The 21,974-nt window shown below is 42.4% G+C and overlaps 1 protein-coding gene across 3 annotated transcripts in view; it reads left to right on the top strand.

Annotated features, from left to right (window-relative positions):
- Positions 1-20,754, top strand: part of CHST9 (carbohydrate sulfotransferase 9) — a 282,625-nt gene extending 261,871 nt beyond the window's left edge. For 2 of the 3 annotated variants that reach the window (XM_043444056.1, XM_043444057.1), the window contains one exon: positions 19,033-20,754. In XM_043444056.1, coding sequence (XP_043299991.1) covers positions 19,033-20,121 — 1,089 coding nt within the window. In that variant the 3' untranslated portion in view covers positions 20,122-20,754. Of the gene's footprint in view, positions 1-12,833; positions 12,928-19,032 lie in introns of all 3 variants that reach the window. The other variant, XM_043444058.1, reaches the window with a different exon arrangement.
- Positions 20,755-21,974: the final 1,220 nt, after the last annotated feature.

The raw sequence follows: 21,974 nt of genomic DNA on the forward strand, positions 1-21,974 counted from the left end.
TATTAGACTTCCCAGGTAGCGCTAGTGGTAAAAACAAAAAAGAATTGCCTGCCAATGCAGGAGATGCAAGAGATGAGATGCAAGAGATTCGGGTTCAATCCCTGGGTCAGGAAGATCCCCTGGAGGAAGAAATGGCAACCCACTCCAGCATTCTTGCCTGGAGAATCCCATGGACAGAGGCGCCTGGTGGGCTATAGTCCCTGGGATCACAGAGGTTGGACGCAATTGAAGACAGTGTTAGTTAGTAACATGATTATTAAGTGTTTAATGAACTTCCTGTACACAGGCATTGTACATAAAATTCTCTGATTTAAACCTCACAGCAGTAACCTTGGAGGGAAGGTACAAATTCAAAGAGTCAAAATTAGTGAAGCTGAGTGGTTTGCCCGAGATCAAGGGTGGAAGCAGGCAGTCCAACCCAACCATGTAAGCACCAGCCACTGTTCTCTGCTTTAAGTGCCTTTAGTTAAAGGCACACAGGTGCTGAGTGGCAGAGCTGGAATCTGAATCTATGTGGATGAATCTCATTCTGAAATCCTTTCTCTTTGCTATTGGGCTGTCCTATTACTTGTTCTGAAAGTTCTTCTATTAATTAGATGATTCCACGTATGACCACCCTAAGCAGTACTCCAATCTTAACACCAGTACCGAAACAATTGGTTGTGAGCTTCTAGAATACAGATATTTATGGTATGGTAGGTCATTTTTTAAAAACTTCTTTTAAATGCTTTAACTATCAAGATGAGCACGTACTCACTCTGGGGCTCCTGATGAGCATTAAATTACTTTTTTAATTAAGTGAAAAATCAAATGATCTAGTCTAAGAGAAAAGCTATTTGTCACCTGAAAAGAGATTAAAAGCAATATATATATATATATATATATATATATATATATATATATATATATATATACACACACATTGGGATAATCTGTTGCCCATTGGCAGTTTTCCTCAGCAGAGCCCAGACCAAACTATCATGGACATAAAACAAGAATTGAAATAGAAACGTGTATTCTCAACAACTATAAAATCTTCTCTTGCTCTTCAATTTTCCAGAAAAGTACTTTACTTCCGAAAACTCTTTCATAAGTTCTTCACTACTAGTCATAATGTGTCACTGTCTATGTACTCATGTGAGACAATATGGATTCTGAAACTGCTGAAAATGTAGCTCCTGTTAAAAAGGATGAAAACAGTGAATCTACCATCTAGTATAAGTGAATCTTACCACCTAAGATGCTATCACTCAGTAGTCCAGGGAAATTGATTCCAGAAGGGATTTCTAGTCAATCTGTTTCTCCTATTTTTCCTCCTCTGTTTTGAGTTTTCTAATCATACCCCTTCCTATTTGCTAGCATCTGTACCTAAAGATGCTGGTTCCCCAGATGACTCAGTGGGTAAAGAATCTGCCTGCAATGTAAGAGACACAGGAGACTTGAGTTCAATCCCTGGGTCGGGAAGATCCCCTGGAGGAGGTCATGCCAACCCACTCCAGTATTCTTGCCTGGGAAATCCCATGATGAGGAGCCTGGCAGGCTACAGTCCATGGGATCACAAAGAGCTGGACAAAACTGAAGCGACTGAGCATGCACACACAGACCTGAAGCTGAGTTTAACTGGGTAACTGCAGTTTTTCAGCTCAGCAGATATTATGAGCCAAATGGTCTGCACCATCATTTGGGATTTTCCTCAACACATAGCAACTAACCTCAGTAACCACGTTCTACAAGTCAGGAGCAGTTAGTGGAGACTCATCAGCATTCAGAAACTCAAACACCTCCTCCCTGTAGAAAGTCTCTTACTTCTTGGATTAAAGCTAGGATCAGATGGGCCAAAGAGTCCATTTGTCATCATGTTTGAGTATACATTCTCATATACAACATGTTTTAAATCTACCTTTAAACTGTTTTATCCATATTATTCTTTCTTCTCATGATAAAACACTGAATGAAGGACTCAAGTGAAAACTTGATATATTCTGGAATTGTGCAGAAGAGGCACTTAAGTAGTCATCATTTTGAATAAAATTTGTTTGTGTACATAAAGATGTATTTTAAGAAATAGTGATCAAGGAATCAGAAATTTTTTATAATGTATATAGATTAAAGATAATGTTTATGGATAGCTTGAGTTCTATTCCCTATAATGATGCTAAAATGGCTATTTCCTTTGTATTTACAAATTATGATCCTTTTTTGTCTTTATCAGTTTAAATTTCACTATTTACAACATTTGACCACAATAAATATTTCTATAAGCCCAGAAAGAAAAAAATAACAAGTAGTTTCATTAATACAATGCAAATTCTGTAGAATCCATGTTATATAAATGGTTTTGGCCCCTCACAGCAGATCCCATGGGCAACTCTGATATTGTTTGTAGACTTCTGGATGTGTCTCTGTATTTTGCTGAGGAGATAGTCCTCATTAGAACCTCAGGAGTGAAAGAAAGTATCTGAGATAGTTTTTCTACCTCTAACTAGAGAACCTGATCAAAAGTATCTCTTTGATTATGCATAAATTAAAACTAATTCTATTGAAACTTTCTTTTGTAAAGTAGTGCTTACCAAAGAACAAGTTTCCAGGAAGGAAAAGATGCACAGACAAGTGGTAAAAATTCAGAGTACCAGTAAGGATCCCAGCGAAAGCTGCTACCTTGCTTTATTCCCCTTAATGTGGAAAAAGTTATTATCCACAGAAGTCTTATGTTATATTCTGTGGTTGATCATCAAAACAAGGATGGAATAAACAAGATTCTTCACTATTTCATCACTGGTCTGAGCCTTGCTCAAAATGTATTAAAAGGAAATATATCCGTCATACTATTACTGGATAATTCAATTAGGCCAATGTTCTGTGGATATGGAATAATGAAATTTACTATGTTGACTAATTAGCCAATCAGATTTCTCTCATTTGCTAAGGCAATGGATTGACTAAAATGTGACCATAAACAAAATAGATTTTATTAGGCATAATCTGCTTTGTAAACAAATGAAATTAATTCTTTGCCTGACCGAAAGCTTTGAAAATGAAAGACCAAAATTGAACACATGCTTCCAATCTTGGTTCTGTTACTAAGATGACACTGAATATAAAAGTTACTATTTAACTTCCCCTCAAGTATTTCATACTTGAGACTAAATGACTCTTAGAAATATGTTCATCAACAGATGGGAGCCACTTATGGCCTCATAAACTCCGAAGCAAGTGAAATTATCTCAGCAAAATGGAAAGATTACAAGAAAGCTTCATCTGCTGATCTCCGAGATGATTCATGTGTTGCATATTGGCTCAATGGTGCAATGAATATTGACAGATAATCACCCCGGTTCATACAAGAGAAATCCTGAAGAAACGAATGCTTGTGATGTGTGTTTTTCATCAATCTGTAAGCAGTTTCCACACATACCCTGCATTTAGAGCAGTACTAAATATGATGGAGGATGTAGAGGGAAGGATCAGCAGAGAGCCTGTTCTAAAGGGAAGTTATGTCTTGAAAGAGAAGACGAACACACCATCAACGCTGCACAGAGAGTGTATTATTACTCCCTTGCTTATTGACTACACAATGTAGGCAGTGTGAGAGTTTGGTGAAGTCAACAAGCCATCAAAAGTGGCCAGGGAAGAACGGGGGAGAATCTTGAAAACCAAAGTTTCTCAGGTTTGATTCAGCAGAAAATATAATGTGGTGACACTGAAAATTTTGGAGTTGAGAAAATTAGGAAAATCAATGCAGGATCTTGAAACTACATCCTGTATTTTCCTTTTGACTCCATCGCCTCTGATAGCAGCTACCAACCTTTCTCCAAGCTACTCTTCTTCCACTCTGCAGCCCCCGTCCATTCTCCACTTGGCCAGCAGACTGAGCTTCATACCCTGCCCATCACAACATATTATCCTCCTATCTAAAACTTCCAGTGGCTCATAGTACATCTCTGATAAAATCCTACTTCCTTTCCATGACCTGGATCCTAAATTCTCCTTGACCTGGTGCTCCTATGGCATGTGGTCCTGCCCTCCTCTTTGATGTTATCTTGTGTTCTTGAGCCCTTAATTTAAAAACATATATATATTTATTTATTTATGTCTGAGCTGGGTCTTCGTCGCTGCGCAGGCTCATCTCCAGCTGTGGCAAGGGGGGCTACGCTCTAATTGCAGTGTGAGGGCTTCTTGTGGTGGCTTCTCTTGTTGCGGGAGCACAGGCTCCAGGGGGTGCAGGCTTCAGTAGCTGCAGCACATGGGTTCAGTAGTTGTGGCTCCTGGGCTCTAGAGCACAAGCTCAACAGTTGTGGCATATGCGCTCTGTTGCTCCTCGGCATATGGGATCTTCCCGGATCAGGGATCGAACCCGGGTCTCCTGCATTGGTGGGGCGGATTCTTTCCCACTGAGCCACCAGGGAAACCTGGACCCTTCTCACTTACATGAAAACCACGCTGGCCCGCCTTCTGTCCCTCTGCCTGACCAGGCTCATTCCTATTTGGAGGACCTTTGCCCTCACTGACCCTGCCTGCAATGCTCGACTCCCAGTCCGGGGTTTCTTCTTGGCATTCAGATCTCAGCTTGAGTGGCTTCTCCACAAATAGATCTAGACCCTAGAGCCCTAGTTCATGGGGTCTCCCCACTCTCCTGCCACTCACGCTCTAGCACATCTCTGTTTCAGTCTTTATTTTACATCATGCATATCATCATCAAAACTTTTGTTCATTTATCTGTTCATTATCTGCCTTCACTCTCAAGAATATAAGTATCCTGAGAACAGGACCCTTGTCAAAGTTGTCTGGTCCTCTGTCCCCAGTGCCATTAAACAGGGCACATATTAAATGATTATAATAAGTATTCATCAAATGAATGCATCCCTTAATTCTGCCAGCAGGCTACGCCAATAGTCTGGGTGTGGGGGTGGCAGGGAAATGTGTCTAAGGTAAAGAATCTGCCTGCCAGTGCAAGAGACACAGGAGACACAGGTTTGATCCCTAGGTTAGAATGATCCCTTGGAGGAGGAAATGGCAACCCACTCCAGTATTCTTGCCTGGGAAATCCCATGGACAGAGGAGCCTGGTGGGCCACAGTCCATGGGGTTTTGAAGAGGTGGACATGAATGAGCACACACGCACAAGTGATACACTAATAGTGAGGATGAACAGTTTAGAGAAAAAATGAATATTTGGTGTCTGGGAGTGGGAAGCAAATTGACAATCTGAGATAGGGATTAATGCAAGGTCCCCAGGGTTACTGCAGGAAGATGATTCTCTTGGCAGAAACAAAAGTTGTGGTTAAAAGTCATATTTAATGAGTATATACCACATGGAAGATCACTTCTCAGCCTTTTGTCTAAGATTGTGTACATGGCAAGCGTTGTGTATTTGTTCCATTTATTTTTCATGACTCCATAAAATCAGCATCATTGTCTCTTTTACTCTGGGGAGGTTGAATCAACTACCCCAGATTGATTGGTTAGCTGTCCTATTCCAGTGAGTGAGGTTGATTTGGTAGAAAGTACTGGTTTAAGGTCAACTGAAAGTTACCAGTAAAGCATGAGTAGGATAAAAATTTACTAAGTCTGGTCTCCCTCCCATTTCACAAGTTGTCTGGCTGAAGGGGTGTGAAATTTGTGTCTCACAACCTACCTTGGCACTCAGGGGTTTTGTGCAAAGTGCTCTGAGCCCCTCTGGGCCTCCATGGTTATCTTCCTCGTTCTGTAACCATGCGGGGCTGGGAGCCGGAAATACCTTAAAGAAGACACCCAAAAGGAAAGTAATTGGATGTAGGTAAGAGATGAGATCAGTAGAGCAGAATGATAGCAGTTACCTTGCAGACCACCACCCAGAGGGCGATAGGACCCTCAGGAAATTAACCAAAATGCAATACACAAAACTTTCTGGTTTCTGTCTTTGGGGCCAACCATCTAATAAATTATTAACCTAGAACATGGAAACTAGACTTTGCTGAAACTGAGTTCTATGCTGGGGTCCGGAGGAGAGACAATCCTGCTGATGGGTCTGGGGAGGTAGAAGACGCTGAGACGCAACACTCAGGCATCCCTTTACTTATGGCAAGAAGTGGACATTTATCCCCAACGTATAAATCCTAATGGCAACGGCATCATAGAGCCAGTGTCTCAATAAAAACCCATGGGGACCAGGTTCACGTGTCGCTGGGAGTCTATCAGGAATTAAAAGATACTTTCTGTTTTCCTCCTTTCATCCCTGATCCAGGCACACAGCTCAGCAGTGCCCATGTGTTATATGTTTTCCCAGATTTACAGTCATTGAAATGCCATAATATAAAATAAGTTTGCTTGAAAAGGCCACCAGGGATGGAGTGAAGACGTAACCCCTCCAAAACCACCAAGCCTGGATAGGTGTGTCTGACAGAAGTGTAGAAGCAGGAGAGGAAATACAGATGCTGTAAAGATAAGGAGCTTCGTTCTGAGACATAAAAGCTAAGCAGATGATCACTGTCTCTGTGTACTTTATGCAGCATAACAGGAAACCCAAAGTCCAGGCAGCATCATGGTTACATCATGGTTTTCTAGAAGCAAGAGCCCAGGACCCGCTCAACCATGCTAATTATTTGGGACTGTCCAGTAGAGCATCAGTTCTTGGTACCCAACTTATCTAATTCAAATTGGAGAAGAGAAGCAATCAAAGACTTGGCAATGTCCACTGTCCAGTCTATTTGAAGCTGACAGAGATACATCTGGCCACCTCAGGGTAGCTCAGTACAAAAGATAATATTCACTTGGACCTCAGAGCAAGGAAATTCCATCATCTTCTAAATAAAGATGTGGTGGCACCAAGAGCCTGGTGGGGTAAACATGTGCTGTATGATAACAAACACAAGAGTCAGACAAGCCTGGATTTTAACCTTAGCTCTAGGAGTTGCCAGCTGTCAGATACTGAGTAAGTTTCATGGGAATGTGCGCATAACCTCCTGACAGAGTTGGGGTGAGGATGCACTTGTTTGAGCAGCACTTGACACAGGTGAAGCCCTCCGACAATATTCATCCCAAAACCACCACCCCCCCACCCATCCTTTCCCTTGGTCCAGCAGGTACCGTTTAACTAAAGGAGACTGGGGCTGTCATAGTCCCCCTGCCACTTGGTATAAATACATCCTTCCTTGCTCAGGAGGGAGCATGGTCTGGACCTAGGAATCTCAATATATGAGTCTCAGGTAATGCAAGAGAGTCTTCCCATGGGTCTGATAACTGGTCCAGAAGTGAGTGATGCTCATCCATCCACTTTCATCCTGTTACAGTATTGGCTATAGTCTAGTTGTTAGTGGCTACAGTTATGGGAGGGCCCAAGAAAATCCCCAGTGTGAAGCCTGAGACCTCCTTCCTCCTGCCGTGAGCAATATTCTCTGGCTTGGGGAATAACGGAGTTAATAGACTGTGATATTGTTTCTGAACAAGGTATGTCAACATGTGTTTATTCCTTCCAAGGAACAGATTATAGAATCATAGCAAGGGGAGGGAGGCAATGATGCGGTGTCTGAAGGACCTTTAGAGAATTATGCTCGCCTGTTTGCTTGATGAGAGCGGTGTCTCTGTAAGTAGATTAGGCAGAATCCTGTCCATCAGTGTCTCCATATAAGAGGAGTGTGGTTGGACATCATCACCAGTCCTGCTGGTGTCACTGCTACTTTGCCAGTGGGCATTGCTGTCCCAGGGGCTCAAGTGATTCTGTAATGGGTGGAGAAGAAACAGTTCCCCGGGTAAATGCTGCTTCCCGAGTCTGGGCTCTGCCTAAAGAAAGGAACGGGAAGGGTTGGACTGTCCCCAGGTCCTCCCTCCCCACCCCTCTCTCCCCACGTCTCCGTTGGAACAGTTGCAGTTACCAAGGCTGGGCTGTAGGGGGCAGGCGCCCCTCCGTGATCCTCTCAGTCCAGCAGGAGCTCGTTCCGTACCAGCTCTGGAGGATGAGGTATTCCGGACTGAAAGCTCCCAGCATCAGACTAAATGATCGGGACCAGTGCCGCTCACACCTGGCCTTGAGAAGAAAGGGAGACCAAAGGAGTTGGCTATGGCCATTGATACGTTGTAGCAGCCATTTCAGTGACATCTTGAATCAAATTGTCATATTCAGGAGAAACTACGTCTTTTGGAAACCCCCTAAAAAGCTTCAAATTTTGTCAGTAATGAAGTAATATTCATAAAATGGTGATAAAGTTTATCTTAATACCTGAAGAGATCAGGGCTTCCCCAGTGGCACAGTAGTAAAGAATACGGCTGCCAAAGCAGGCGACTCGGGTTCCATCCTGAGTCAGGAAGATCTCCTGGAGTAGGAAATGGCAACCCACTTCAGTATTCTTGCCTGGAGAATTCCATGGACAGAGGAGCCTGGAGAGATACACTCCTTGAGGTTGCGAAGAATCGGACACGACTGAGCATGCGCATGTGCACAACGCGTGGAGCGCTAAGACCATCCATACCGCCGTCCACTGGATCAGATAGATCATCACTTTGTTTTGTCCGTCATTTGTTCACTCTGGCCCCCTCCTAAGGTAACCCACTCTATCCTCTTGTTTCTCTGTCCTGCTTTGCTGTGAGTTTATGGCTTACAGTCTTCCTTTGCATTCTTTCTCAGCCTGAAATCCTGAAAAGAAATCCCTCTTGGCACACCCCCAGATCCCCCCCGGTCAGATCCGGTGCCCCAGGCCACCTCTGTTTCTAGCACAGGGCCCAGGCCGCCCACGGTACCACCAAAGGGTAAGTCGCCCGCTCTGGACTGAGAGGGTTGGAGCGGGCTTTGAAGAGGCATCCCTGAGTAAAGCTGAGCTGTCAAATATTGCCCGCGACTAAGCCAGAGAGGGGCGTGTGTGGCGCTCAGAGATGCTGACACGGACAAATCTGATCTGGGTCTGGCAGATGCTTAGCCAAATAGGACAAATGGAATGTGTCCTGCCAGAGTCTCCGCTGCTCTCACAGTCGGCGTGGCTGTTCCCAGGCTCACGTAGCTTCAGACTAGTAGGCCGCGGATGGCGAGAAAACAGGGCCTTGGCCATACACTGCTTCCTGGGACTGGGCTCTTACCTGTGCTAAAGCCCTGTGTGCCTCAAACAGGTTCAGTGAAGAGGCTCCTTCCTTCAACTGAAAAGCGGAAGTGGAAGATTCTCATGGCAGTAGGGGGTGGTGTGTGCTAGGGGTCTGCACATAGCAGGCACTTAGTAAACAGCCGACCCTGTGATCATCTCTGCCTCTCTATCTAGGAAATACTTTCAAAGCCCATACGTTCAGCTAGCACCTCTACCAGCCAACACTTCCCGAATCTGTACACCCAGCTTTAGAGTCCCGATACTGACAGATTTCCCAAGGCACCTCCAACTCCAGAGGTCTGAACTTGAAGATAGTTTAAGTACCCACCACGCCCACCCCCCAGCCTCCCCAGCCTTCTGTGTCCTCTTTCTGAGAGATGGGACTCCATTCTTCCTACTTCCTTCACCACCACTCTCCCAGTCTGATCAGTGTCCTAAATTGGCCTCAAATAATTCCCTCTTCTTCATTTTGACCCCATTGTTTTAGTTCTTCTCCTAAGAATTCCTGATGGACAATCTCAGTTGTCTTCTAGATGATCCCCTTTCTCCAGGCATGCCTTCTTGCCACTGCTGTTTATAGAATGTTCATTCTAAATCCCTGCCGTCGAAAATCCCTGTCACCTACATGGCAAAGTCTAGAGTCTCTATGGGCCCAAGGCCTTCCTGGAGTGAATCCAACCCTCTTGCCTCTCCTCTTATCTGAATCTGGTCCCCCAAGAGTCCTATTGATGATACCTCCCATCCTGGCTGGTCCACCTGTCAGCTTCCCAGTCATCTTCCTAGACTCTCAGGCATCCACCTCCTCTGTGAAATTTGCCCCACAAAACATCTCTTGAGAAAAATTAAGTACTATTCTCTTTGTTCCCCAAATACCCTATGCATCCTTTCATTATGGCAATTGTCACAATTTTTTCACAAACTGCATTTTTTAATCAACCCAGTTAAACTTTGGCTTCCTCACAGGACTATAAATTTTATCTCCTTCATCCATTTCTACAATGCCAAGAACAACATATCGCAGAAGTTCAATGTGTATCAAATGAATGATCAAAATCCCTGAGCACATAGTTTCCATCAGCCTCACAATAGCAGATAAAGTATTGCAGTACTGAAACATGATAGCATAAAGCCAATGTAAGTTAGTTGCCTGAAAAACGGGAAGTACAGGAATGATATTGCTTTTGCTTCCATTGAATCAAAACACATGTTTATGCAAAATACTATTCCAGATACTTATGGCAATAATACAGATTTATAAGAATGTACTCTGTATAATTTTATGTGGAAGCCTGGATGAGATGGGAGTTTGGGGGAGAATGGATACATGTATTGTATGGCTGAGTCGCTCTGCTGAGCACCTGAAACTATCACGGCATTGTTAATCAACTATACTCCAATATAGAATAAGAAGTTTAAAAAAGACAAAGGAAGGGAAAAGCAGTTCCTGTGGCTGATTCACGTTGTTATATGGCAGAAACCAACACAATACTGTAAAGCAATTACCCTCCAATTAAAAATAAAATTTTTAAAAAGCAGTTCAATCACAGAATGTCCATATAGTCAGGAAAATGATTTAGAAAATGTAATATGAAAAATCTTAAAAAAAAAAAAAAAGGCTAGTGGGAATGTTGTGCAAACAGAAAGGAGAGCAAAAAAAAAGTATTAGACTGTACTCTGATCTTTAATAAACTGAAAATAAATTGGAAAGCTAGTCACCTAAATAACCAACTATAACAACCAAATAGAGTAAAACAAAAAGTGCTAAACAGAGGACCCGTCACCCAACATGAGCAGACTTGTCTTAGTACCCTGCACTCACATTTCTGCTCTCCCAGCCTCCAACAGCTTCCTGCTGGAGCCTTTGCCACTGTGGCAATATATTAATCAAATGTGTAATTATTTGATTTTTTTCCTATAAGGATATCAGCTCCATGGGGGCAAGGACCACATTTGTCTTCACCACTGCATCACTGTCATCTAGCACAGTGTCTGATGTATAGTAGGGGCTTCTTGACTTTGAGGGGGAAAGAGGAAGAGCAATTAATTTAAATGTTGAAGATCAGAGAAGACTTCAGAGGGGACGTACAGTAGACCTTAAAAATTAAGAACAGTGAGGCTTTCACATTTACTACAGAGTTCATGTATATTCCACAATTTTTGTTCCACTTCTTTTAATACTCTTTTTTTCATCTGTGGTTACATGTCTTTCACAGCTGATTTTGCAGTAATATCCACTCTTTAAAGGCACACTTGGAAAACCATAGCTTTTTGCCAAAGTTTACAATTTAGCTGTATCTGAAAAGAGTTTCTCCAGTGAGAAAATCAAATCTCAGTGTAGGCTAGAATAAAGTTATTTTCCTTACAGGTGGTACAGGCTAAGTGCTGAAGTTGTTTCAAAGAGAGTGGAATCCCTCACTGGAGACCTGGGTGGTTTTAATGAGGAAAGTGGGACTTTATATCAGCTTAGGAGATTTGGAAAGTCCCAAGAAAGGGGGAGAGCATGGATAGGGGGTCCTGAAAGACTGACAGAAGCAAGTAAAGGACAGAATACATCAGGAAACTAGTACAGCCGCTATGGAGAACAGTGTGGAGATTCCTTAAAAAACTGGAAATAGAACTGCCATATGACCCAGCAATCCCACTTCTGGGCATACACACCAAGGAAACTAGATCTGAAAGAGACACGTGCACCCCAATGTTCATCGCAGCACTGTTTATAATAGCCAGGACATGGAAGCAACCTAGATGCCCATCAGCAGACGAATGGATAAGGAAGCTGTGGTACATATACACCATGGAATATTACTCAGCCATTAAAAAGAATTCGTTTAAATCAGTTCTAATGAGATGGATGAAACTGGAGCCCATTATACAGAGTGAAGTAAGCCAGAAAGATAAAGACCAATACAGTATACTAACGCATATATTATGGAATTTTAAAAGATGGTAATGATAACCCTATATGCAAAACAGAAAAAGAGACACAGATGTACAGAACAGACTTTTGGACTCTGTGGGAGAAGGTGAGGGTGGGATGTTCTGAGAGAATAGCATTGAAACAAGTATACTATCAAGGGTGAAACAGATCACCAGCCCAGGTTGGATGCATGAGACAAGTGCTCAGGGCTGGTGCACCGGGAAGACCCAGAGGGACGGGATGGGGAGGGAGGCAGGAGGGGGGATCGGGATGGGGAACAGATGTAAATCCATGGCTGATTCTTGTCAATGTATGGCAAAACCCACTATAATATTGTAAAGTAATTAGCCTCCAACCAATAAAAATAAATGGAAAAAAAAGCAAAAAAATAAAAATAAAATAAAAAATAAAAAGCTAAAAAAAAAATAAAAAAAAAAAGAATACATCAGGAAAGGAGCAGAACACAAAGTGACCGGAGCTCCATGGTGACAGGCTGCCAACACCAACTAAGGAAACAAAACTTTAGTTTATGTGTGGTTGTGTGCTCAGTCACTCAGTTATGTGTGATTCTTTTGCAGCCCCGTGGACTGTAGCCCACCAGGCTCCTCTGTGCCTGAGATTTCCCAAACAAGAATACTAGAGTGGGTTTCCATTTCCTGCTCCATATCTGTAGTTGAGGCAGTTCCAAATTTTAAGGGATGAAAAATAAAATATTTTAGGAAGACTAATCTGGCAGTACTTTTCAGGAAGACTAATTAGGAGGCTACTAAAGAATGTCTCCAATTAAGAAATAATAAGTACAAGAGAAAAGTTTTTTTTGAAAGACTTTATGAGATGTAAATTAACCAGTTTACTTTCTGATTGTCAAAGCATCTCTCAGATTCTGTCAGTGGGGACCAGAATGTACTAGAACCACTTCAGAAATAGAAGATAGTGCAGGAGGAGCTAATTTTGGGAGAACAGGATAAGTTTGACTTTATATGCATTTGCGTTAGGGACAGTCTGAACCAAGCGCCCTGAGGGAAAATGGGAATGTAAGTTTACTCTTCTTATTACTGTTACTGTTGTTATTATCACCATCAGGATGGAAATTCATTGGTTTAAGCCTCCAGTTTAAAATTTCATTAACCTTGGGACTTCCTTGTGGTCCAGTGGTTAAGAATCTACCTTCCAATGCAAGGTACTTGGGTTCAGCCTCTGGTTGGGGAATTAGAATCCCAATTGCTTCAGGGAAACTAAGCCTGCAAACCACAATGAAGACCCAGTGTAGCCAAAAAAAGAACATGCTATTAACCTTGCTATTAGTAGTCCAAAGCCCTCAGTCTTTGCTGTGATTTAAAAGGAAGTAGAGTGAGGCAGGGCAGGGGTGGGTGGGGAGAGGAGGGATATCACAAGATCCTAGTAATTGTTTTTATAAAGGTGAGTGATGTTGAAATGAGGAGTCGCTGGGAGAGGGTCTCATGTCCATTCACCCAGAAGCCTCATGGGGTGCCTAGAGTGAAGCCTTTGTTCATACCTTGATTTGATCAGAGCTGAGGAAACAGATTGATACTTGGTGAACCAATAGGAGGCTGAAGTCAAATTTATAAGCAGTGAAATTTTCCCTTGTGCAGTGACCTCCCCAGCCAAACTGGTGATTGGGAAGTGTCTGGAGAAATATGGACCTCCAGCAAAGGGAAGTGGATATCTGTGAAGGGTATTTCAGCTGGTCCATGTTAGGGCCGACATGACACTCTGCCTCCAGCAGAGCATTTACCTCTGCCTACTGAAATACTCACATCCAGCTTGTTTGGGGGTCTCTCTCTCCTGAATGGTATGAGATGAACTCTTTTTTTTTTCACCTTCCACTGCTATGCTCCAGTTCAGTGGACTCCAAATGCCATTATTGCGTGTGTTGGGCTTCTCCAGTGGCACGACTGGTAAAGAACCCACCTGCCAATCCAGAAGACTGTAAGAGACAAGGGTTCGATCCCTGGGTTGGAAAGATCCCCTGGAGGAGGGCATGGCAATCCAGTCTAGTATGCTTGCCTGGAGAATCCCATGGAGATAGGAGACAGGCAGGCTGCAATCCATAGGGTCACATGGAATTGGAAATGACTGACGTGAGTTAGCATGCAAGCACGCCTATAGAGTAAATTAGAGTCAAGAGCCCCCTCCCCAGATTCTGTTTCAGGGCATCCACAGTGAGGCCAGGGAGCCCAGACAGCTGGCCAGCCTCCAGGAGTTCCCAGGCAGTACTGAGTGACTTTGAGCCAGTCTGATCTGGCGGGCAGGTGAGGGTCCCGCCACCACACCTACTTTAGCACGGGCAGCTCTACCTGTGCCTCTTATATTTGTTTTCTCTTCTGCCAAAGATTTGTTTAAATACAGATTTTTGGCCCCTTAACAAGAATCAGTCAATTATTTATCTACGTTAACCTTGATCTTCTGATTAGCTCTGGTTTTCTTCGACAAGGTCATAAAATGACTCCTTAGAAGCCCATTGTTAAATTATAATCACATTTACTCATTCAACAGTTATTTATTGGTCATCTTCTATGCAACAGGTAACATGCTAGATACCAGTGATCCAACAAAGAATAAGAAAGATGAGACCTCTGCAGTCATATTCTAGGGCAAGAGAGGTGGATGGGGTGGAAAGAGCATAGGAGTAAGTAAAATCATTTCATGTTGTGATAAGTAGTATGAGAAAAATAAGCAGGGTTCAGTGGGAGAAAATCTCAGAGGGGAACATAAATTAAACAAGGTGTACAAGGAACACCTCCCTACAGAGGTGACTTCTGAGAGTCACCAGGCGTGCTAGCTGCTATGAGCTTGAATAAGATAGTGACAGGCGGTCATAGAATTGCAGAACTGGAAGCCCTGATGAACTAACTGGATGGTTAGATGCCAGGGGTCAGAGATGTAATGGAGGTGGTGCAAACTCTGGCAATAGCAAGGTCCATGTAAAATGGAGACGCTTCTGTGAAAGGCGAGGTGGTCAAGGAGCAGAGAGTCTGTTGGGTGTTGGAGTCACTACACATGATGACAGAGCAGAGATGAAGAAGCAGAGTCTGAGCCTGGAGCTGAAGTCTTCAGTGCATGAAGTGGAAAGGTCAGTGGGAAAAGCAGATGACCAGATGGGGAGAGGAAAGAGCGGTGGAGCAGGACCCAGGTGCTTCCCAGAAGCAGGAGGGCAGGCTGCGGGGCGTGTCCCGGAAGCTGCAGGGAAAGACAAGCAAACAGCTCCCCATCTTCTGGCCTGAGGGACAGACAAGTGGCGTAAAGAAGTGAAGTTTCATCTACTTGAAAAAGTGCAAGAGTCATCAGAGAAAGTCATGGGAAGTAAACATTCCAGAAGTCCCTGGAGAATAAAGGGAAATCTGATGACCACAAGCAGAAGGTCCAGAGGGTGATCAGAGGGCTGATTTCATTTTTGTTTTTGTTAATGGGGCAGGGAGAGAATTAATTGGGCCATCTGTAGACACACAAATTACAGCCTGAATAATAATGGGCAACTGGGGAGCCTTGAAATTCACTGGGTCACTGGGATAAAATACTATTACAATGATGATGACTATTCAAACAATAACAAGAGCAATTATTGCTTGTCGTTGGAGTTGAAGAAGTAGCAGCAGAAATGTAGCAGCAGTTTGATCTCAGGGCTATGCTCATTACTTCCCATGCCACCGTGAATGACCCTGTGATCTTTCAGACTGTTACCAAAAGTGGGGACGGACTGCTCGCTACTCAAATGCCGTTAAAGAGGCCAGGCTGATGGAAAGGAAAGTTTGCTTCATTTTGGATGCTGGTAACAGGGACTGGGGGGTGGGCAGGTGTCTGTCCAAAGGCTGACCGCCCCCTCCAAGACAGTCAGGTGGCAAGAGTTTTATAGATGGGGGGGGGTGGTACATGCAGAAACAGCATAGTTGGCTCTAACAGTCATCCTGAAATTGGTCATCGATGGTCTGACCAGCGTTATCTTGACTGTTTTAGGTGCAGTTAATCTTCAGTTCCAGGGTTGGTTTGCTTTCGTTTCCTTGAGGCCAGTTCTCAGAATTGTGGCAGCTTATGTCATGGCTGCAGTCTGGTCATCGTGTGATCGACTTCTCCCACCTGCTGGGGGTGTCAGTATCTACAAGACAGCTCACAGATTATGGCTCAGGATATTATCTGTAGCCACTGAAAGTGAAAGTCGCTCAGTCATGTCTGACTCTTTGCAACCCCATGCACTGTACAGTCCATGGAATTCTCCAGGCCAGAATACTGGAGTGGGTAGCCTTTCCCTTCTCCAGGGGATCTTCCCAATCCAGGGATCAAACCCAAGTCTCCTACATTGCAGGCAAATTCTTTACCAGCTGAGCCACAAGGGAAGCCCAAGAATACTGGAGTGGGTAGCCTATCCCTTCTCCAGCAGATCTTCCTGACCCAGGAATCAAACCGAGATCTCCTGCATTGCAGAAGGATTCTTTACCACCTGAGCTATCAGGGAAGCCCAAATGATACTTCTAGTTCCCTTACCAGGAGTTGAACCTGGGCCACCCAGGTAGCCCTTGAGGAGGATCTAAAAATCCTTGACTTTGCTTACTGACTAAACTATTATTACTTGGTCACCTTTGACTGTTTTCCTTTCCTTCTTCATGTTCTTACTTCCCTGATTAAACTTACTTGTTGGCAAAAATTTTTTCCACAAAAGGCCAGAAGAGGACATGGGAGGCAAGGACCATGGAGTCCTGCTTCGTTTCAAATCCTCAAGTCAACTTTTATATTATAGTGAAAACTTTGTGGACTATAAGTTGTTGATCAGGGTAAAGAGGGACTCAAAGCTTTCAGGTCACCTTGGCAGTCTCTGACAAGATAGCAGACAAATGCTTTTAGAGTTGAAACCCCAAATAGTTGGCTCAGTGGTGCAGTGGATCTTGGCAACTGTTTTATGGGGTTACACAAGTTGGTGTATGGTGGTCAGGGATTACTCAGTCAACCTTCTTCCACAAGAAGCATCTCTTCTTGAAGCTCAGCCAATGGAAGGACTGTGATGCCTGGAGGTGGCTCCCATACACAGTGCTTCGTTCTTCTGCTCTTTTGCTCGATTTGCTAGAAAATTCCTAATCATCCTTGAAGACCTAATCTGCCAAGTCATACATTCCTTCCTCCATGTAACAAATAATTACTAGAGACTATAGACTGTTCTCAACCCTGAGAACAAAATGGTAAATCCATCTATATCAGTAGCTATCTCCCTCTAGGTGTATACACACATCTCTGCTAGGAAGCTTTCCCCACCTTCTTCTCCTAGGCGGGTAGTCCCATGCTTTAGTCCCCCAACACATCATTTTTTTCATTCATCTTTCTAATACCCTGCTGACAACCCCACGTGTATATCTTCAGTTCAGTCTCCTCAGCCCTCCTTTTCTAGTCCAAGTGAGATCATGTTACTTCTTTGCTCAGAACTCTCCAAAGCCTCTGTAGTTTACCCAGGGTAAAAGTCAAGGTTTTTAAAAATTTTGTCACTAGAGGAAGCCACCTTGTAAACCCTGTCTCCCGACTTCCTTTATCAAGTCACTTCTGAGAGTTGTAGGAAGGATATGTTCAGATGAAGAACAGATGGTAAGTGAGCTGAACCATCCCACCAAGAGAACTAAATTCTCATCCTACTTTTGATACAGTTTTGTATCGCAGGACATCAAGTAGACATTTCTGGATTCCCTAGTCTTTCTTCACTTAGGAAAGAGGGAAGGTCTCATACATGAATGAAACTGTATGATACTATGAAATTATTGTGATAAATGAATTTTAGAAAAATAAAACATTTTCCAAGGGGGAAAAAATCATTTATTAGTTTTTGCAAGTGCCTGGAAAACTGAAGTGGCCATTAGACTTTTATAATTGGCCTTGCTACAATTTTAGGTTATAATTTATGACTCTGAAATATCATGCACATTATAGAATACCCCCCCAAAAAAATAACAAAAATCTCAATCCAAATACAGCTACATTTTGTATCTACATTCAGATGCACTAAGTCCATGCTTGAAAGTCACACACTCTTCAATAGCTCAAGAATCATTGACCTACAGAATGATGGAGTTATATTTTATTGCATTACAGGCAAAGTTAAGATAGAAAATTCAGGGCTTTTTCCTTTCTATCTTGTGTATACTTTTCTTGCATTTTGTAAGATTGTAGGGGGTTTCTCTGGTGGCTCAGCAGTAAAGGATCCATCTGCAATGCAGGAGACACAAAGAGATGCAGGTTTGATCCCTTGGTCAGGAAGATCCCCTGGAGGAGGAAATGGCAACCCACTCCAGTATTCTTGCCTGAAGAATCCATGGATAGAAGAGCCTGGCTGGCTACAGTCCTTAGGATCACAAAGAGTGATCCTGGCTGGCTGGCTACAGTCCTTAGGATCACACAACAGAAGTAACTGAAGATGCACACATGCACAAGATTATATAATTGACAGCCACAGATGCAAAGATGGTACAAAAATAATAACAAACTTACTGTGACCATAGATTCAAATCAATAATCAGTAGTTGGGGACTTCCCTGGTGATCCAGTGGTTAAGCATTCACTGTGCAATGCAGAGGATGCAGGTTCAATCCCCAGTCAGGGAACTAAGATCTCACATGCCACGGGGCAACTAAATCCATGCTGCAACTACTGAGCCTGCATGACGGAACAAAGGTCCCACATGCTGCAACTAAAATCTGACACAGCCAAATAAATAAATTCTAAAAAACAACTAGTAGTTTTATCCCAATAATATACAGATAATTTTGCATGAGAATATCTGTTAAAGTAATATACCACATGAACATTAAATGAATAACATAATAACAACCCAATTACATATACTGTACAATGTGAAGCTTCAGTTCAAAGTTCCTGGATACCATTTTTCCTTGTTACATTTTCTGTGAAGAAGCCTATGAACCACATATTCTGCATGCTTTGCTAAATTGTTCTGACAGCTTACATGAAATGTGACCCCCTGGATAGCATTTTAAAGCAATTGTGTTAAGCTCCTTATCAATATACCCATGTTTGTGAATGTTCTTTCAACATTTCCCATTCTCTATTTTAACAGAACCCCAAGTCCCACATGCTCGAGGTTCCCAAGGATAAACCGGAAAATCTACTCAACTCCAAGAGGCCTACTAGGGTCTTCACGGAGACCAACCACTCCCAAGGAGAGGCTCCAGCTTTGCGCAGGAACCCAGGGTCACCAACAATTCAGTTGATTGAAAAACAGCAAGGGACGAAGATCCTTTTCAGGAAGTTCAGCGAAACAAATTGGTCGGTGGACATTCGCCCTTTAAATAAAAGCTTAGTCACAGACAGCAAATGGAAGAGAATTGATGCAACTCAAGAAAAACGTAGGTCTTTCCTTCGGGAATTTTGCAAGAAATACGGTGGGGTGAGTCGTCCTCAATCTCACGTTTTTCACATGGTCTCCAGGATCTACGTAGAAGATAAACACAAGATCTTATATTGTGAAGTACCCAAGGCTGGCTGCTCCAACTGGAAGCGAATTCTGATGGTGCTCAACGGCTTGGCCCCCTCTGCGGACAACATCTCCCATGATGCTGTTCACTACGGGAAGCACTTGAAAAAGCTTGACAGCTTTGACTTAAAAGGGATTTATAGTCGTTTAAACACCTACACCAAAGCTGTGTTTGTTCGTGATCCCATGGAAAGATTAGTGTCAGCATTTAGGGACAAATTTGAACACCCCAATAGTTATTACCATCCAGTATTTGGAAAGGCAATTATAAAGAAATATCGGCCGAATGCCTGTGAAGAAGCATTAAATAATGGATCTGGAGTCAAATTCAAAGAGTTCATCCATTATTTGCTGGACTCGCACCGTCCTGTAGGAATGGACATTCACTGGGAAAAGGTCAGCAAACTCTGCTATCCCTGTTTGATCCACTACGATTTTGTAGGGAAATTTGAAACTTTGGAAGAAGACGCCAATTACTTTTTACAGCTGATCGGAGCTCCAAAAGAACTGAAATTTCCCAACTTTAAAGACAGGCACTCTTCTGATAAAAGAACCAACGCTCAGGTGGTGGGACAGTATTTAAAGGATCTGACTAGAACTGAGAGACAGTTAATCTATGACTTTTATTACTTGGACTATTTGATGTTTAATTATACAACTCCATTTTTGTAGTTTGCTTTCTTTTTCTAAAACTCTGTATTGACTTTATGCCGATGGCCTCAAATCAGCTGGCTGTAACTTTCCTATAATTCTCTGTATGAAAAAAATTTAACTAAGTGCAGTTGTCTTGATTGAATGAAGATTTTTACCAAATATTATGAAACCAATTGGCACAAAGTTATAGGAAAATTACCTAACAGAGACATGTAAACAACTTCAGTTACTCTAGAATGTTTGGGAAAGAGCTGCTTTTGCATTGTGGATTATATTATAGAAGCAATAACCCAGCCAGCTGCTACATAAGCTACAACTGCCTCTTTCAAGGGTAGGAAAAACGATCAAAAATAGCATGAGTCTCTGTCTCCATCCTGGAATCTGTTGTCTAAAGCGCATGGAGATATTTTTAGCAGTCTGTGGCATATGAATCAAACATTGGATAGTTTTCTTACACCCCTGGAAATGTTTCCATCAACTGTAATGATAAATCAATTCTGAAATGGCATTTTGGACCTGAATGTTTTACTTTAGATTGGAAGGCATTATGTGATTTACAATATGAGAATATAACAGAAAAACCAGACGAGGCAATGGCTTTTTATATTCGACAGCCAATAAAAAATGCACAACATGCTAAGATCAAAGCAACAAAAGCAACCTTCCACTTCCAGAAGAACTTAAGGGAATTCATTCCATTTTCTTTGGGCCCATTGCAGAGACAAAATGAATGTCATCACTAAAGGTCTTCCCTTTTGAAGCCCAAGATGGAGAAGTTTAAGCTTCATCAGATACAAATGTGCTCCTCATTCTGGTTTAATTGGGTAGAGGGGAAATTGTTTCAGGATGGAATAATCATCAAAAACAAAAGTTGCCACTCTGAATATAGATCTCAAATGATAACAAAGTTTTATAAGAATAGCATCAAAAACAAAAGTTGCCACTCTGAATATAGACCTCAAACAATAACAACGTTTTATAAGAACACTACTTGAATCAAAGCATCATGTGCATAGCTTTAGATGGAAATGCACTCTAAGAATAGCTTTTGTCTAATTATTCAGCTTGGGAATGATTTTTTAAAAACTAATATACCACTTCAAAGATAGATTACATTCTAGAGAATAAACAGGAGAGCCCCTAGAAATGTTGTTTTTAATAGGCTTCTGCATAAACAAAATAAGATATTTTTCTTTTCAAGTTTATTCTCTACTAACAGAATCAAATACTATTGTATTCATATAGTCAGAGTCTTAGGAAAATAGGACTGTGTGTCACCCCTATGAAAAGTTGTAATGCATTTTGGAAATTTTTTCCAAGAGACCCTAAATTGGTAGATGCACTTGGATGGGAAATTTAATTGGCTGACAGTTACACAGAGTTAAGCAAACCACACATTCAAACCCTGTTCAAACACTTTTCTTGAATGCATTCCTCTCCTCCAACTTTTTTTCTTGTCAGTAAATATTGAGCAATGTCTCTCCAAGAAAGGGAGGTATTAATATTTGAATATTAATAGACCAACATAGCTACACTCATGCTTATTTCATTTTGACTTTCCATTTCATGGCTGAGTTTTCATGAATTGATTCCCTCTTAACACTCGCGTGCCCCATTCCATCTGTCTCCTGAGGAGAGGGGAACTGCAATGGGCCGCCAGATCATAAGTACTAAACCTTCTAAAACCCAACTTTTACTACTTTTCCACTCCATTTACTCTTGCCTCTAAACCATGCACTTAAGCTGTGCTCTCTGTCTTTGAGGAGTTTTACTCGAGTCATCTAAATGGTATCATTTAGCTTTTGCTATACCGTGTAGAGAGGATTCCCAGTCACTTAGCGACATTGAGCTTAGCTTTTTATGGAGGAAAA

The sequence above is a fragment of the Cervus canadensis genome, chromosome 23 (assembly GCF_019320065.1).
Source record: "Cervus canadensis isolate Bull #8, Minnesota chromosome 23, ASM1932006v1, whole genome shotgun sequence".
Taxonomy (NCBI): domain Eukaryota; kingdom Metazoa; phylum Chordata; class Mammalia; order Artiodactyla; family Cervidae; genus Cervus; species Cervus canadensis.